Source organism: Meles meles, chromosome 2, assembly GCF_922984935.1.
Source record: "Meles meles chromosome 2, mMelMel3.1 paternal haplotype, whole genome shotgun sequence".
In the NCBI taxonomy this organism is placed as follows: domain Eukaryota; kingdom Metazoa; phylum Chordata; class Mammalia; order Carnivora; family Mustelidae; genus Meles; species Meles meles.
In genome coordinates this window covers 97,946,454-97,965,577 of record NC_060067.1, presented here as the reverse complement: position 1 = coordinate 97,965,577, position 19,124 = coordinate 97,946,454, and the positions used below count along the sequence as shown (strand labels likewise).

Sequence of the window (19,124 nt, the reverse complement as noted above, 5' to 3'; positions counted from 1 at the left end):
TAGGGAAATAATTTGAATCATCCTGACCTTAAAGCTGGGTGATAATTTGGGGATGCTTCCCAACCTTATCTCTCATAATGCTAGTTCACTGGAAGAAGATGATACATAGTGTCTGGGATGGTAACTAGAGGAGTAATTACCAACCTATGCCAGCCTTCAACTTGTGATGAAGAGTTCCCTAGGATGTCATGGCTATGGGTGCTGAAGAATTCTACCCTGTGAAAAAACCTAAATCTTGACACCAAGCTTCCTGCAAAAAGACAATAAGCTTTCATCAAAAGGAGAAGTCTAGTTTCACGAAGTTCAAACCCAGAGCTATCTATAACCATTTCTATTTCCTACTTTTGGAATTGGGTATGTAATTTGTTGATTAGTTTTCTAGTAGCAATGAGGGTTATATGTAATACTTTTAGAAAACTGGCAAAAGGCACATGGGATTCAGGGTATTATAAAGATTTAAAGCTATAATTTTTAGAGTCTCTTAGACTATAGATTGTTCCATCTAAGCAAATATACACAAGTGACCTACTTCACTCACTTCTCTCTTTTTAGAAATATTTTATTTTTTTGTCAGAGAGAGAGAGAGAGAGAGAGAGAACACACAAGCAGGGAGAATGGCAGACAGGGAGAAGCAGGCTCCTGGCTTAGCAAGGAGCCCAGTGTGGAACTCAATCCCAGGACCCTGGGATCCATGACCTGAGCCAAAGGTAGATGCATAACCAACGGAGCCCACCCACCCCCTGCCCCAGGCATCCTGCATTCATTTCTTCTTATAAATGTAAAGACTTAATCTTATCCAATTGCAAAATACTATAAAGTAGGGTAACACATGACTTCCATTGCTTTGTCTTTGTGTTTCACAAAGTTACTTGAAAATAACTATCTAGGATATGAATTCCTTTCCTAAAGAGAAAGGAAGCTATGTAAAGTATGAGTGGTAAGAGGTATGATTGACACAGTAGAGAGACCATGGTCAGATCATGCATGACCTTGTTGGATGTATATTAGCTAGCAGTTGCTGTGTAACAAATCATCTCTAAATATGTGGCTTAAAATAGCAATAAACATTATTATCATAATAGTTTCTGTGAATCAGGAATTTAGTAGTGGTTTAGCTATGCAATCATGGCTTAGTGTCACTCATGAGGTTGGGATGAAAATGTTGACCATGTGAACGCTTTCTTAGGGCTGGAGGATTCACTACCAGTGTGTTTTTTCACCTTGGTACTAGTTGTTGGTGGGAGGCAAGTTGGTGCAGGCTGGCAGGTTGGTGCTGGTTGTTGGTGGGAGGTCTCCATTCCTTCTCACTTGAGTCTCTCCGTAGACTGCTTGCATGTCATCATGATTTGGCAGTTCATTACCTCCAGAGCAGATGATCCAAAAGAGGGTAAGGCAATAGAGCAATGACTTTTAAACCCTAGCCTCAAAGTCATACACAATTATTTCCACCATAATCAATGCACTGGAAGTGAATTGGCCCAAGTGACTTGGCTAAGTTGGCCCACATTCAAAGGAAGGGGAGTTAAGCTTTTCCTTTTTTGAAGGGAGGTATATCGAAAAATTTGAAGACATGTTTTAAACCACCACAGGCATAAAAAGCAACCAGTTTTTTTCTTCTACTTCATTCACTTGCCCATTTAACAAATATTTATTGAATATCTACTATGTGCTGAGCATTGTTATGGCACTGAATCAGGCCTCAGGGTGATTCTTGTTTCAAGGCCTGAAAGATGAGAAGGAAAAGGTAAGAGTTTCCAACCATCCTTCCATCAGCTGTGTCCATGTATCTGTTGTTGTCTCCTTAATCTATGTAGCTGGCCGGTCCACTTGGTGGTCTGCTCCATCACTGGGTTAAAATTTCCTCAACTGTAAAATGATGCGTTCCCTTTCCGCTATGACATTTTCATCTAGGAAAATAGGACAGTTTCTTTTAGTCATTAAAATATACATAATAACTTTGACTGCATAAGACCAAAAGTAAGAACAAATCAAATAACAATAAGTAGTGTACAGAGATATGCCATTTGAAATTTCCATAATCACTTTCCACTCTTTTAGCTTATGATTGATCTGTGAAATTACCTAAGGTATACCTTACCTAGGTAGTAATGTGAATTGCAGTTTTCCATGGTATTGTCTGGTTAAGAGATCTTTGATTATTTTTTTAAAATAATTTTTAGACCTGTAAAAATTCTCATCAAGATGCATTCCTGCATTGGCTTTTACTCAGTGGGTAATTTTGCTTACTGTTTTTCACTATTCACGAGATTTGTTACTAGGTTTCGAGAACAGACTTCCCTAGGTGAAATATGTGCCTGCAGCAAATACACTGAGAATTCTCATACAAACACTACCTTTCTTGAGAGATGGGGGAAGTGAAACCAGAAAAAGAGCAGCAAATTACATTTTATTTTTTGTAGATCTACTATCTTGGTTTTATGAAGGCCTCCTAATTTCCTCTTAGCTCTGTGTGCTTGGGCCCAAAGTACCATTTTTCATAGTATTAATTGCTTACTCTTTAGTGTATTATATAAAATTGTATATATATAAAACTGGCTCAATGCATACTAATGCCAAAAGAAGCACAAAGAAAATGCTATCAGAGCACTAAAGAGTGAGCAATTAATGCTATGAAGAAAGGTACTTTATGTATATGCAATATATACTTTACATATGTGTATATATACTTTACATATATACTTTTCACATATATGGACATACATTTTACATATACTTTACATATATATGTACTATAAATAGTATTACATGGAGCTACAGATAATTCTATATACCTGTATTCTGTGAACTCTGTTATATCTTCTGCTCATGAGGACAGAAACAGTATTGTATTTATATTTGTTTCTCTTAAGATACCTCATCCAGTCCCAGGGGAAAAACTGTACCATAAACTTGACACTATCAAAAAGGCCCTCTGAAATGAATGGTAACATTGACTCCAGTTAAGATTAAGATTAATTTTATATGATCAATCATTTTAAGTCATCCAATTAATCTTCATTTGTCTGAGAAAAAAGAATAAGGTTATATGTGCTGACAAAATTAAGTTTGAAAAGTTAAGAATATTAAAAATTGGTAATGATGATAGTTCTTAGAATTTTGGTCTTTTTTTGAAACATTGATTCTAAACCATTCATTACTTTGCATATGGACATTATTTGTCTCTGTATAATTTCTATGAAATGACATACAAATATCAATAGGTTGATATTTGATTTTTAATGTTCTGAACAGCTCCATTATAAATCCACAGTTTATAGGTAGATATATAAATATTAGTTCACATTCATTCCATTTTCCCAGATAATCCAATTACCTAACGAAATTCTCACCAGTGGGAAAAATCTGATTACTGGTTTGTAGTTATATCACTAGTGAAAACAGGAAAAACATATTTTGTAATATTATATGTAGTTGAATTCTTGAAACACAGCATAATTTCTGGATTTGAAGAAAACTGTTATAAGTTCTCAATAAATCAGAAATTTTATCAAAGATGACCAATCATTTAAGTAAAACCACTTTTAATCTTTAAGTAGAGTATAAATACATAAATAATTATATATAATCACATTTTTAAATATCAAAATCCAATTAATATTCCTAATCCTTACTTCTTAGCTGGATTATTACAAAAGTCTTATTTCTACTTTTCCAGAGTATACTCTGGCCATTTTCCAATTCCTCCCCAATCCTGGCAATTCATCTCTTTAAAATGAAAATGTGATCATGCCAAACCTCAGCTTAAAACCGTGATTTTCAAGGCTTCAGAATAAAATTCAGACTCCTTAGCATGGCACATGGCAACTGATCCCTGCTTGTCTCAGCCTCCTCCTCCTCCTAGTCACACTGAATTATTTGCCGATCCCTAGATGTTCAGTGTTTTCTCATGGGGTTTCTGATGTTTGAAATCCCTTTCCTGTTTCTATGCCTAACGTTAGCTTTCTGATTCAGTTTGAACCAAATCACTTACCGTGTCTACCAAATGTCACTCCTAGTGACTTCCTTTGGATATAATTTCCTCATCCAGCTTAGTTCTGTGCCCTTCAACATTCTCTTTATACCTCTCACGTAACAGTTTCTTTTTCTTCTCCTTCTCCTCCTCCTCCTCTTTCCTCTCCCTCTTTCTTTTCTTTCCCCTTCCCTTACTCTCCCTCTCCTTCCCCTTCCCTTTCCCTCCCCTCTCCTCTCTTCTTTTCTTTTTTCTTTTTTTTTTAATATTTTATTTATTTGACAGAGAGAAATCACAACTAGGCAGAGAGGCAGGAAGAGAGAGAGGAGGAAGCAGGCTCTCCGCGGAGCAGAGAGCCCGATGCGGGGCTCGATCCCAGAACCCTGGGATCATGACCTGAGCCGAAGGCAGAGGCTTTAACCCACTGAGCCACCCAGGCGCCCCTTCTTTTTTTTTTTTAAGTAAGTTCCACGCCCAGCATGGAGCTCAAGACAAGGCTTGAACTCAGGACTCTGAGATCATGACCTGAGCTGAAATTAAGGGTCGGATGCTTAACTGACTAAGCTACCCAGACACCCCACTTCTATAACTTTTTTTTTTTTAAAGAAACTAATTCTATGTGAGTTCACTGAACTGTAACAGATTACTTGTCCATCTCAGCCTCTGGACTACAAGCTCCTAATTAACAGGGACTTTTCCTTTCATCTCTGAATCACTATACTAAACCCAATGCCTAGTGGTAAAGAGCCACCAACCACATTTTTGTTGAATAAATATAAATGAATGACAAATAATAATTTGCTATGGAGAGGAATAATGTTCAAAATATTTAATAACCAGTTGGTAGAGGCACCTGTTGGTCACACTGAAACTACTACGACAGCTGATGATTTTGTGGTCGTTAGCATCTTCCAAGTATCAGCCCAGGTTGTAGATGTCTTTGACTTTCTTATACCAACAGGGAGAAAATACATATACTTTTATCTCTATATGCAGCCAGACTGCTTTAGAAAGAATATAGACATAGTACATTGGAAAGCGCTTGCATGCATGAACACAGGCCAAGAATCCTGTGTTGTTAACCTATTTATATGCAGAGATAAAAGCCTTCCTATAAAATGTACAATGCTGTTAACATGTTGCCATGCCCTGTCCCAATTATCCAGAGGCAGGTTTCACATTCTCCGGCCAAGTCTTTCTTGTTAAGTAGCATCAGTGAGTTAGGAAAGGGTAATTTCCCACGTCTTTAGCACCTGTGGTAAATCTTTATCGCCTTCTCACTTCACATATTTGGTAATAGTAAATAGCTTCCTCCCTCACCTAGCCAAGATGTTGTCTTGGCTCCTACTTCCTTAATCTTTTAAATACACTGTTGCAAATACTATAAAAGCTGATTATCCCCTTCCTTTCATTCTTGTTTTCTACCACTCCAAACCAGAGTAGGTTTGGTCCACTCTGCTTACCAGAGTGAACTCTCTGAAATGCAGATGTGATCACGGTGCCTCCTGCCCCAAACCATTCAGTTGTTTTGCATCACCTGTAACGGTGTTCTTCAGGTAATTTCAAAAACTGAGCTTTTAAAAAAAATCGCGGGTACTTTGGCTTCATACACGGAGACTCAAGTTCAGTAGGGGACAGGGTGGTGCCTAGGCATTCTTACAAGTTTCCTCAGGAGATTCTGTCACAGAGCCAGGCTGAGGATCACACACATCTGTGGGATCAAGTCCCAACTTTATACAGGGAAGAAGACTATTCATGAGTGGTTTCTGTCTGTCACTTTCGGTTCACTTGTTAGCTGTGAGATTTTGGCCAAGTTACCCAAATGACTGAGCCTCAGCCACCTCATTTCATTTTTTTGAAGACTTTATTTATTTTATTTATTTATTTGACAGAGAGAGAGAGGATTTATTATTGAGAGAGAGTGGGGAGCCCATGGGGAGCTCCTCCCATCGAGGAGACTCGATCCTGAGACTCCAGGATCATGACCTGAGTCGAAGGCAGTTGCTTAGCCAACTGAGCCACCCAGGCACCCCATCAGCTACCTCATTCCAAATGGGGATGATAAGGGCACCTGGCCAGCACAGTCGATGGAACATACGACTCTTAATACCGGAGTCATGAGTTTGAGCCCCACACTGGGGGTAGAGTTTACTTAAAAAAAAAAAAAAAAAAAAGTAGGGATGAGAGTACCAAGGTTGCAGCACTATTCTTAGTATTAAAGATACTATTAGGCCATTTAATTTATCATCCAAACTGAGATGTTATTAATAATTACTCCAGGATACTATACATAAATTTAGATAGTCCCAGGCAAACTGAGGCACACGATCAATGTAATTTGAGGTGACATTCAAATCTTCTCTCACAGTGAATGGCAGATAGCAGCAGTTCAATAAATTATTTTTATCATTCTTCCTATATACATTCCCGCCCCCCGCTGAAAGCCCTTGTGTACCAAAGCACAAATGTGATTCATGGTATACTCTAATCAAGATCCTGAATGTTTGTCTGTCACTGCCCTTCTTCCCCTCCCACATGAACTGTTTGTGGAGATTCCCCCCTTTTCTCTCTCTACCACTAGCCCACTATTAGCACTTCCAGAGCCCAGGACATGAGTGAAAAAGATACCCACTTACAATACACTTTTTTAAAATTAAAAGCTGTATCAAGCTGTTACATATGTATCTCTTATCTTTCTACATTGACAAATATATCTTTATAACAACATGACAGGTCCAAAATTAGACTTCTTGGAAACCTTGGAGTTCCACGCAAGATTGTGGCTGGGGGTGTGCAGATAAACCCGGGCCTGCAGCCGGTTCCTCCTCCTGGACCATCCCTGGCTCCATCCATACCACACGAGCATCATGTGGATGGATCACGTTCCCTCCTTCCATTTCCAAAGCCAGCCGTATAGCATCTTCTCTCCTTTCTGACCTTCTGCCTCCCCCTCATTAAAAACCCTATGATTCCATTATACCCAACTGGACAATCCAGGATAATCTCCTCACCTCGAGATCCTTAATTTAGTCACATCTGCAAAGTTCCTTTTGCCATATAAGGTAACATTTACAACTTCCAGGGATTAAGATGAAGACGGATTTGGGGACCATTAGTCAGTCTGTCACAGGGTGGGCATGGCAGCAGACCCCTGAGAGAATGAACCCAAAGATGGAGTCTGAGTTAGAACTGCCACCACACAGTGGGCTACATAAGCAAGGATTATGGGTAGCTGCGTGCCTGGTGTTTGGTCTGGACGCAGGGGAGCTGTAGGATCAGGATGGGCCCCTGGATCCCCAGCCCTGCTCAGCTAGAGGAGGCCTCTCTAGAGCCCAGGACCCAGGGCAGGAGCCTAAGAATGGTACATTTCTTTTCCCTATTGATTTGGCAACCACAGTCCATCTCCCTTTCTCCTGATCTATACACAAGATTCTGTCAGAGGAAAACATGTAAGCAAATTGATTTACTCTATTAAAAGTTCTTCTTCTTCCTTTTTTTTTTTTTTTTTTTTTGCATCCTGCCTTTTACTTGTCATGAAAGGGCCCCATCCCACACCCACTCATTGTTTTTAACCATCCTCACTGGCTTTCCCTTCCTTTGAATCTCTAATTCTGTCCTTCCGCCACCTCTTCAGTGTTCTTAAAATACCCAAGATTTCACCTGTTTGCTGTGTCTTAAAAATATGCTATCCAGCCAGCAAGTTATTCCTGAAACCTACAAAATTGTCAATTCATTCCTCTTACAATATTTCTCAGTTTTAAAATTTCCTCCTCCATTTGAAGTCTGCAGATTTTCTTTATAATCAAATTTAAAATGTGTTTTCTTGTTCTACTTGTATATTTGCTGGGTCTTGGCCATTTTAAATAATGTTTCCACACTTATGCAATGCATATAGAAGAAGTTTTAAAAATAGTTATTTTTCTCCTTTTAAGTTTTTGAAAATCCCTGAAGTCTCATTTATGTCTTTGCTTATTCTCATTAATCTGTGGAATTTTTAAGGGAATCAACATTTAAGACTCTGACATTGTTTTGAGAGAATTATTAGATTTGAGAGTTTATGAATTACTTCATGTTTTGTATTTTGTTCTTCCAAAGCTTTACTGTTTTTAAAAATATTTTACACAAGGTTTTACTTATTGCAAAGGATCTGATAAAAAATTTTTTTTGCCAATTTAAACTTAATTTTAGGGGCACCTGGGTGGCTTAGTGAGTTAAAGCCTCTGCCTTTGGCTCAGGTCATGATCCCAGGGTCTTGGGGTCGAGCCCCACATCTGGCTTTCTGCTCAGCGGGGAGCCTGCCTCCCCCGCCCTCACCCCACCTGCCTCTCTGCCTACTTGTGATCTCTGTCTGTCAAATAAATTTTTAAAAAAATTAAAAAAAAACTTAATTTTAAACTCAAGTTATAAAATTTCAGTGATTTTTTAAAAACTATGACTACACAATATTGTTATAATATTACCATACTATATGCTTCATGAGGGCAGATGTCTGTCTTATTACTGTTATTCCAGTGATATCCCAGCTACAGTGGTCAGATTTTAGTAAATAACTGGATAAATGAATATAGGAATTCATGAATGATAGAATTTCAGAACAGCTTTAAAAAGTAGTTCACTAGATGTCCATCAACAGATGAATGGATAAAGAAGATGTGGTATATATACACAATGGAATACTATGCAGCCATCAAAAGAAATGAAATCTTGCCATTTGCGACGATGTGGATGGAACTAGAGCGTATCATGCTTAGTGAAATAAGTCAATCGGAGAAAGACAACTATCATATGATCTCCCTGATATGAGGACATGGAGAAGCAACATAGGGGGTTAGGGGGATAGGAGAAGAATAAATAAAACAAGATGGGATTGGGAGGGAGACAAACCATAAATGACTCTTAATCTCACAAAACAAACTGGGGGTTGCTGAGGGGAGGTGGGGTTGGGAGAGGGGGAGGGGGTTATGGACATTGGGGAGGGTATGTGCTATCGTGAGTGCTGTGAAGTGTGTAAACCTGGCGATTCACAGACCTGTACCCCTGGGGATAAAAATACATTATATGTTTATAAAAAAAAAAATTGGAAGGGGAGGCGAACCATAAGAGACTACGGACTCTGAAAAACAACCTGAGGGTTTTGAAGGGGTGGGGGTGGGAGGTTGGGGGAACAGGTGGTGGGTAATGGGGAGGGCACGTTTTGCATGGAGCACTGGGTGGTGTGCAAAAACAATGAATACTGTTATGCTGAAAAAATAAATAAATTAAAATAAAAATAAAAAGTAGTTCAGATGTTCAAGATAAACCATCCCACTTTAACTGGAATACTGAAATACAGGTTTGTTTGGTTTTTTTTGAAACTTTTTCTGTCAGATTTGCAATCACTCCCAGCCATTCTGAAATGAGCAATTAACTTAAACCTTTAAAGGTGCTAGCTAAACTGTGTACATTCAAGATAATGGTGGTCTGCTTACGTAGTTTATGAATTAATAAATACAGATGATATTACATAAATATTTTATAAATACACTACATATAGTGAGAATTTGCTTATGTTATAGGATTATATTAGGATACTAGATATTTTTAGCTTTAACAGTGTTAGGAGATGGGAATGTAAATCTCCGGAGCTGAAATGAAGACAAGAAGTGAGGGCAATAGGCTTCCATGTCACTTTGAACTCATTCTTTGAGGAACTGTGTATGGGAATTGGTTCTACTCTGATTGCAGTTAGTTTTTTAAGAGTAAATATATGTATACTTTATTGTGGAGGTAGGTTATATGTTTCATCATTTCAAAAGTTTACTCCACAGTATTCTTTTTCCTTGTCTGGTATTCTTCCCTAGTTTAAACTTCACATGGTTAAAGATGTCTTTTTATTTTTTGTCCTCAGAATGGCTTCACTCCTTTATACATGGCTGCCCAGGAGAACCACATTGATGTTGTAAAATATCTGCTTGAAAATGGAGCTAATCAGAGCACTGCTACTGAGGTGAGACTGTCAGCCCTACAGGTTCAAATTCTCTGAACTCAGTGTCCACATCCTTTATATCCACCTGCAAAGGATCTCCATTATTTTGTCTAAATGACGCTGGGAATGTTCGCATTGCTTTTGTCAGCTACAACGGTGGCCATGGCTGAATGACCCAACACACACAGATGAATGAGTTTATGTCTTGATTTGGGATTCATGTCAATTTGCTCTTCCATGAGCTCATGTTTCCATCCATTTGCTATTCTCTGGGTTTGGGGAGCTTGTATACTATTCTAAAATTTGATGACAGTAAATTGTACACATCTCTTTTCATTGGTATTTTATCTGTTAGAATCCAATTGAGTTCTTTAAAGGAATAATTTTTAATGATCAGAAATGATTCATGGTTATTTGTGTGAGCATGATTTTATGAGGAGTATGTCACGAAAAAAAAGTTTGCATTTTTCTGAAGCACAAATTATGGCACGTGGTTGTGTGACTGTGATTACAGCAACAACGAAATAAAATGTTCAAAGTCAATTCAGTATCAACATATTCAGGACATCTAGACATAAGGAGTTACAATGGGCCAACTTAGAACATCACTTTCCTTTACCTATGCATGTCCTCCACTAAACAGAACTTACTTTGTTATTTTCCTTCCCATTCTTTTGTGTCAGCAGATTAAGGAGCAAGTTCAGTGGTTGCTTAGAACAGTGATTTTTTAGCGATGCTCCAGAAACCCTTGAGTTAGAAGAAATTGCCTAAAGGGGCCACCCAGAAGGCTGGAAGTGGGTGACACAGAAGAGCAGGGAAGAGGGGCGCCTGAGTGGCTCAGTGGGTTAAAGCCTCTGCCTTCAGCTCAGGTCATGATCCCAGGGTCCTGGGATCGAGCCCTGCATCGGGCTCTCTGCTCTGCGGGGAGCCTGCTTCCTCCTCTCTCTCTGCCTGCCTCTCTGCCTAGTTATGATTTCTCTCTGTCAAATAAATAAAATATTAAAAAAAAAAAAAAAGAAGAAGAGCAGGGAAGAGAGTTCCACTGGGCCATGCCTCTCCTCACCCTTTTCCTCCAGATCATGCAGGCTTTGATTTTCCTTTTCCACATCTGTGCCACCACTGATGAAACTTTAAAACTCCTGACCTGAAGTGAAAGATGACTGATAGACACTTGTCACCCAGAAACTAACTTGATAATTATTAATGTCTAATGTGACTTCCTTTCTGAACACTTAAGGCTTTCGGTGAAATAAACATGGATTCCCTCCTACCCTGCTGTCTGGGAAGAAATCATTGTAATCTATTTGTACCTATTGTAATCTATTGCAATAACTTTTTGACAGCTTATTCTCATTAGTTAAAGACAAAATTCCAAGTAATCACTATTAATGGGACCATGTTTCTTTTTTGCTTGTGTTTGGAAAACACAACTACCCAATGTAAAATGACTTCAAGTTCTTTATTTAGCACATAAGGATTTTATACTCTTACACATGGTACAGTGTGATTTTTATGTTCAGGGCCATTTTTTTCCCCCTAAGACCCTAATTATGTCAATGAGTAACATGTGAATATCTTCAGGCAAAGCTTGAGTAACTGTATGAGACTTTCTCTCTGTATCAGAACCATGGAGAAATGTACCAAAATAAGGAAATCTCTGTTTATTTTATTTTATTGAATGCAGAATCACTTACCCAGAGGAACCTTGACACTACAGAGTTCATCTGTTCACCATATAGCCTTATTATTTCCAGCATATGGTTTGGGGAAATTCTGCTTGCTGGTATTCTTAGCTGTCTCAAGGTTCCTTGGGTCTAGACCTCTGGAGCATTTTAGTCTGGTTCCAAAAATAGCCCTTTATGTACATTGCCTCAGAGGAGGCCATGTTACATTGTGATTCGCAGAAAACTAAAACCCTCTCTGATTTCTACACAAAAATGCTGCTTTTGCAAGTGAATCATATGAGGTTTTGAATCCTACCTCAGACATGTGTATGCCTGGTTTTGTTTCATTTTTTAATATTTAAATAATGACATATACAAGCTAAGTTGATTAGTCCCCCCTGCTGACTATTATCAAGAAACTATTATCTATTACCAAGAAACATACATATGCATAAACTTCTCCACATTCCCTTTGAGTCTGTCATTCTGTAGAAAACTACTATCCTCATGGGACTTTATGGCTGATTACGTTTTCATATTTTGTTGTATTGCCGAACACCTTCTACAGATGCATTTTCACATGTATGAATACGCCTAAAGAAGACATTTACTCTAACCTGTTAGTAGACCTAATTTGTAAAAACTAATTACTAATCAAGGCACTGTGACCACTTGAAAAATCAGATAATTATGAATTATTCAATATGGCAATGAAACCTATGTTTGAAAATAACTATTTAAATGTTTGAAGTTTCCTGTAATTGTAGCAATCAGCATTGGTAAATAAATGATGAAGAATGAAGCTACTGAATTTTAATATGGGTTTCTTTTTCATAGAGTTAGTTGAGGTACTTGAAAAAATCATTTCAGATATTTACCCTTTTCCCATGAAGTATGGATTAGATTGAAATCATAGTGGTGGACATTCAAAGTTAAGTTCTCTGAGGGGAATCCTCTGTCCCTCCAGTACCATTTTTATAAATGTTTGCTAGCCTCCTTCTTCCTGAGTGTTACCAAAATTGAAGGCTAAAAACTTTTTAATTAGGTTCTGTACTGTCAGCAAATGCATTGTCTCTAAGAAAAAACAAATTTCACGCTCTTTTAACATAAACTATCACAGTGTTTGAGTGGATATAGATATATGATGATATCTTTCCTCCTTCACAGAGTGCTTAATTTGTGCCAAACAAAGTTCTAAATTTAGGCTACTAGTATTACAACACTACATGGTTTACTCTTCCATTCTGTTATGTGATGTGTTTATTTAAAATTCAATTCTTATTAAAATAAATTCAAGTCTTTTGTGGTAGTGCAATAGGAAATCACTTTTCTTCAAAAACCTACAGTTTTGAAAGATTATTGTTGGAAACAAATCGAGTGATTCGATTATGATAAATTGCTGTTATCCCTAAAATGCAATCGTTAATATACAATCCTATTACCCTCATCTCTTCTATGAATGGAAACTTCTGAGACTTATTTTCAAACTTTTGTGGAGTAAGGGAGGTTTTAACAAAAACAGAGCCTAGCCTATATGTATTTTTTTCTCTTTATTTACCACCTTTCCATTAACTGAATACTTGTTTCTAGAGAGAAAACATGGCTCCCAACTTTTTTAGTATGGTTATCCATCTACTCCTAAAACTCTTATAACTTTGATTATCTGTGCTATTGTTTTTGTTTTTAATTGTTTTCCAAGTTTAGAATTAAAAATCTGTTTTTTCTTTACCTAGCACATATAATTTTATATCGAAATTATCTAAATAATATAAAATTCAACTAAATGCAAAATTAATGAATTAGCCTTACTTACCAAAAGGTTTTAGATTACATTATATCCCAAAGTTGTCAAATTAATTGGCAATAGACCATTCCATTGATAGTTATTGTTCTTCCCAATCAATATAGAGATATTTAATAACTTGCATAGTTTATCACATAATTTATTTCCCTGTCTTGGCTACCATATCTTTGATTGTCAATCAGACTTGTTCTCCATTATCTCTACCCTTTCCATCTTTTCCTTTCTATAAGGTGGTCTTACTTAAGGTTGTTCTAACTTTTATTTTCCCATTCTAAACACACATTTAAGCACATCTTATGCACAGTATGCTTTGTGAGGGAATGCAGATGTTTTTCAAGATATGTAGAATAGAAACTAAGAAAACAATCTGATGAGGCCAGTCCATAGTATGGTGAATGACTGATTGTCAGTTGCTTTAATCTTTTTTAAATCAGTTTCAGGGGTAGAATGTAGTGATTCATCAGTTGCACTTAACACCCAGCGCTCATTACATCAAGTGCCCTCCTTAATACCCATCACCCAGTTATCCCATCTCCCCCCCACCTCTCCTCCGGCAACCCTAGTTTGTTTCCTAGGATTGTCTCCCTCCCTATTTTCATCTTTATTTTTCCTTCTCTTCCCTTATGTTCATCTGTTTTGTTTCTTAAATTCCACATCTGAGTGAAATCATATGGTATTTGTCTTTCTCTGATTGACTTATTTCCCTTAGCGTAACACCCTCTAGTTCCATCCATATCATTGCAAATGGCAAGATTTTATTCTTTTTGATGGCTGAGTGATATTCCATGGTGTGGGTGTGTACATAGTGTACATACCACCTTTTCTTTATCTATTAATCTTTCAATGGATCTCTGAGCTCTTTCCATATTTCAACTATTGTGGACATTGCTGCTATAAACTTTGGGGTGCCTGTTCCCCTTTGAATCACTAGGTTTGTATCCTTTGAATATATGCCTCATAGTGCAATTGCTAGGTCATAGGGTAGCTCTGTTTTTAACTATTTGAGGAACCTCCATGCTGTTTCCAGAGTAGCTGCATCAGTTTGCATTCCCACCAACAGTGTAAGAGGGTTCTCCTTTCTCTGCAACCTTGCCAATGTCTGTTGTTTTCCTGAGTTGTTAATTTTAGCCATGCTTTAATCTACACAGTAGTATTTCATCCTTTTCCATTTCTTCTCTATCTTAATTATTATTTTAAACATTAGAGGTATTGCTGAGAGTTGAATTTCATGCTTCCAAAAGTTAATGGAAAATTTTTTCTTCCATTTTACTAGGATGGCTTCACGCCACTCGCGGTGGCGCTCCAGCAAGGACACAACCAGGCAGTGGCCATCCTCTTAGAGAATGATACCAAAGGGAAAGTGAGGCTGCCAGCTCTGCATATTGCAGCTAGGAAAGATGACACCAAATCCGCTGCCCTCCTGCTTCAGAACGATCACAACGCTGACGTACAATCCAAGGTAAAAGCTGAACGCATTTGTGGAGAGGACCTCTTCAGCTGCCAGGTTCCTCCTGGGGGATGATAAAGAAGTAGGCCATGGTGATAATGCAAAATTACTTCCGGTTATCGAAAGAGATAAATTACTTCCAGAGGTATTTCAAAAAGAAGGGGGCTGTCTATTGGGTAGAGTAATAAGAAGAATTTTTAAGATAATTTTCTTTTAAAATGAGGTTCAGCTTTTTTAGAAATCTGCTTATTTATTCTCTTTGTAATCAAAAATAATAGAAGCGGAATTTTAGAGAGATAACATTGTTTTGTGTAGTGTTATGGATGTCTTTTCTCAGTAGGATGTATTTTGGCATGTTGAAACAATGTATCCAACTGCAGTGAGCAGATTGACTGGTTCCTTAATTTTGCTCTGTGTAATATCTTCCCTCTTTTTCCCACACAACACTGCTTCAGATGATGGTGAATAGGACAACTGAGGTACAGTATTACGGTTATACCAAAATATATCTTGATTTTACTGATTTTAGTTTTTTGCCCAATTGGAATAAATGCTCACTAATTCATACTAATGATTGGAATTTCCATTAGTAGGAAATTAATTTAAAAATGTTTCTCATAATTAAGGGAAATGAATAATTCAAAAAATTAAATGTGACATATATCAGAAGCTATTTTATCAGTGTAACTATTTAAGTAGCTTATTAGAATAGAGCATAAAATGAAACTCTTCCTTAATGTGTGTTTTCTGAGTGAACTTTACTATTAAATACTATTTTGCCAATAAGAAATATGACCTTCTCTTAATGAGATTTCTCAGGCTAGAGTTTAGCAAAGTGAAATTAAAGAGGTTTCTTTGCCACTGTTTTATTCTTTTACCTCCTTACAGTTGCCCTTTTTTCCCATTTTTTTAACCACTTTGTATATAATCAATAGTGATATTGAGAGTGTCATGATCAGAACATTTGCCTTTATCTCGCTAAGTCTTAACAATACTTGGTATGAAATCATCTATGTTCCACATACCAGAGTAAGTCACATCGATCACCTGGAACATTCAGTGCAGAAGCTTCTCTGTATTTTGTGTGTGTGTGTGTGTGTGTGTGTGTTTAGTAGCCTCTCCTTGACCATTGCCAAGAGAGGCACTAACACAAACATTGTTGAAAATATATTGTAAAAATAAACCTGTATTCAAAGTCAAGTGACTGTGTAGGTTGATTTTCACTTTTTTGAGGGGACTCTTTAGACTAATATCTTATGATCACTGGGTTGCGGATCTGGAGAGGTTTTGAGCATTCATTTAGCTTTTATTGAGTGTAGTGTATTTCTAGAACTAATATCTTGTTTATTAAAAAATTTACCTATTGATAAGATGTGAATATATGTGATATAGGTGCAAATACTTGAGTTAGTCATATTATTTCTTCTTTCCCATATCTGTGCATGGAACTTAGAACATAGATTTAAAAAAAAAAAAAAGCCCAATTGCTTGGTGAAATTGCTCAAGACTGGAGTCATATAAATTGATATCTTAATTACTGATTTTAATACCTTTAATTTTTAGGTGATTTTTGGTGATTGTTTAAGAGGTATTTTTGATGCAATTTTGGCTCTAAATATTGTGTTGAAAGCAGCAGTTTGGGGAGATTTGTACTGAGTTAGAAATATTTCTTTGAGGACAATAGAGTAACAAAGAGGGGAACCCTTCCACTGATACCCCTGTAGAAAGGTGAACTGAGCTTCCTACCTTCATGGTAATCAGGCAAGAGTTCTTCAGGGGGACTTATACAAGCTTTGTGTTGGTTGGTCAAAAGTCAGAGTCTGAGGCATCATCACAGATGGCTGACGAGGCTGTGTCACACAATAAATTGGTTTATTTTTGCAAATAAGAAAAATAATTTGAAAATGATTCACTAGCAATCACTGTGTTGTGCTCCCCCCCACCCACCGCCGGAATTAAATTGTAACTTAAAAGATAGACTTACATTCAGCATGTGTCTGGATGACAGGAAATATCAAGATAAAAATGAAAAACTTCTACTCAATTACTTCTTAAAATACAAAAATTTGACATTTTATAAAATAACAGCCTGGTTGTAAGCTGATTTTTCCCTCCATTTTGACATGAATATTTGGTATCACATAGACACAAAAATATCTTTACCACAAGTGTGGGATTTTGACTGATAGTTACTATTCTTATTTTGTGTCTTGGTTCTCTATAGTCAGAAATTATTTGCAGCTAATTTGGCTGATAGCACAGGGAATTTCTATTACCTAAGATATCTGAATGCCTATTTAGGTCATTTGAAAAGCAAAGTCACTGAAAACTGTTTATCAAATGAATAGGAAAATAATGGTGATTTAGATAATATTTCTTAAAAACAGTATATATAAATCAAAGTTCATTTCAAATGAGAGGGACTGATACAAAATAACTTCAAAAACTGCAGGGTTTGAGATCCAGTTCTGTAACAATAGTCTTTATTAGCAGTCTCTTATCATCTTTTATTGAGTAAAGAAAATGATGAAATTATGGAGAGCAGGGAGAATACATGTTTGCATACTTTAATAATAAAAAGAGTTAAGATATATCTATTGTGAAAATGGCCACAATTTCTAACTAAATTTCATCAGAAAAAGAAATAAAAGGAAGTATAATTTTCTTCGATGAAGATTTTCAGACTCATTTCTTAAACATTCTGAGAGTAAACAGTTCTCTAATGGCTATGTAATTGATTTAACCCGCTTATTTTATTTCATAAAAATCTTGTTAAAATTTGTTTTAATTAACATTCAAAATTGCGTTTGGCTGACTTTTTTTCTTTATTTGATATTTACATTGATGCCAGGTATATGGTTTAGTTTCCGTTTTTTAACTTTTTTTCATTGTAAGAACCTATTCTCACTAAGCACAGTTGTTAAAGAAGACAGAAGTATGACGGTATAAATGATGTGGAACAAATAGTATATCCTCTGTAAGAGTTTCTCACATTTTCATAGCTCCAAAGGCACAGTGCCAACTAATGCTGTTTGTTGTTGTTGTTGCTTTTATTAAAAAACCCTGAGCAAAACAAAACAATAGTTTTGAGTCTTTCTCTGGAGAAAATTTTTTTACCCATAATTACTTTAATCCAATGGCTGAAACATTATTGTTTAATCATATTCTGTTTTTCTCTAAAGTTAAACCAACCCAAGAAACGTGGTTTTGTATAAACAATAAATCTTGTAAGCAGATAAATCATTAAGCTAATTAGAGATAATGTTGCCAAGAAATGCAGAGTATTTATTTACCTGCTTATTTAGTTAGTTATTTACTACCTTATTGCACTAAAATTTGAAGAGCCTTATTAAAGCATTTATTAAAGCACTTATTATTAAAGCATTTATATTGCTCACATACTAGGTAAACAACTACCATGTGCTTTTCTTCACTAATCCAGGGACTGTGACATATGGAGGTGAAATGCTTTACTGACTGTCATTTTCTTTGCTTTCCATAGAGTGGTTTTACCCCTTTGCACATTGCCGCCCACTATGGAAATGTCAACGTGGCAACTCTTCTTCTAAATCGGGGAGCTGCTGTGGACTTTACAGCTAGGGTATGGATTAAAATAGCTTCTCATTTTAGATAGCAGTGAATGGACATTATACTAAAGTAAAAATGGAGAATAGTAATAGCTTGTTTCTTTTTCCTTGTCTGGATCTGTGCTGGATTTATTAGATTTTTTGTTTTTTTCTTCTTTGAATCACATGAAGTCATCATGACCAAATAAGTGAAAAATAAGAATGTATCAGTTCACACATACATGCTCTCATTTTTCTCATATTTTGATAGGGATTACATTGAATATGTAGATTGCTTTGGGTAGCATAGATATTTTATAATATTTGTTCCCTTCAGCCTCTCCATGTCTTCTATTCTTCTTAGATTTTATTTATTTATTTCACAGAGATCACAAGTAGGCAGAGAGGCAGGCGGGCGGGTGTGGGGGGGTGGGGAAGCATACTCCCTGCTGAGCAGAGAGCCTGATGCCGGGCTCAATCCCAGGACCCTGGGATCACGACCTGAGCTGAAGGTGGAGGCTTTAACCCACTGAGCCACCCAGATGCCCCTCACTCCATGTCTTCTGTTTGGGAATTTTAATCCATTTACATTTAATTATTGATAAAAAGGATTTAATATTGCCCTTTTGTTAATTGTTTTCTACTTGTCTTGTAGCTCTTTTTCTCTCTTTTCCTCTCTTGCTATCTTCCTTTATGATTTATTGACTG

At 36.8% G+C, this 19,124-nt stretch overlaps 1 protein-coding gene across 50 annotated transcripts in view; it reads left to right on the top strand.

Annotated features, from left to right (window-relative positions):
* Positions 1-19,124, top strand: part of ANK2 (ankyrin 2) — a 337,670-nt gene that overhangs the window by 183,817 nt on the left and 134,729 nt on the right. For 43 of the 50 annotated variants that reach the window (XM_045997625.1, XM_045997636.1, XM_045997637.1 and 40 more), the window contains exons 5-8: positions 9,858-9,956; positions 14,677-14,862; positions 15,306-15,329; positions 18,353-18,451. In XM_045997625.1, coding sequence (XP_045853581.1) covers positions 9,858-9,956; positions 14,677-14,862; positions 15,306-15,329; positions 18,353-18,451 — 408 coding nt within the window. The remainder of the gene's footprint in view (positions 1-9,857; positions 9,957-14,676; positions 14,863-15,305; positions 15,330-18,352; positions 18,452-19,124) is intronic. The other 7 variants (XM_045997623.1, XM_045997664.1, XM_045997617.1 and 4 more) reach the window with 1 other exon arrangement.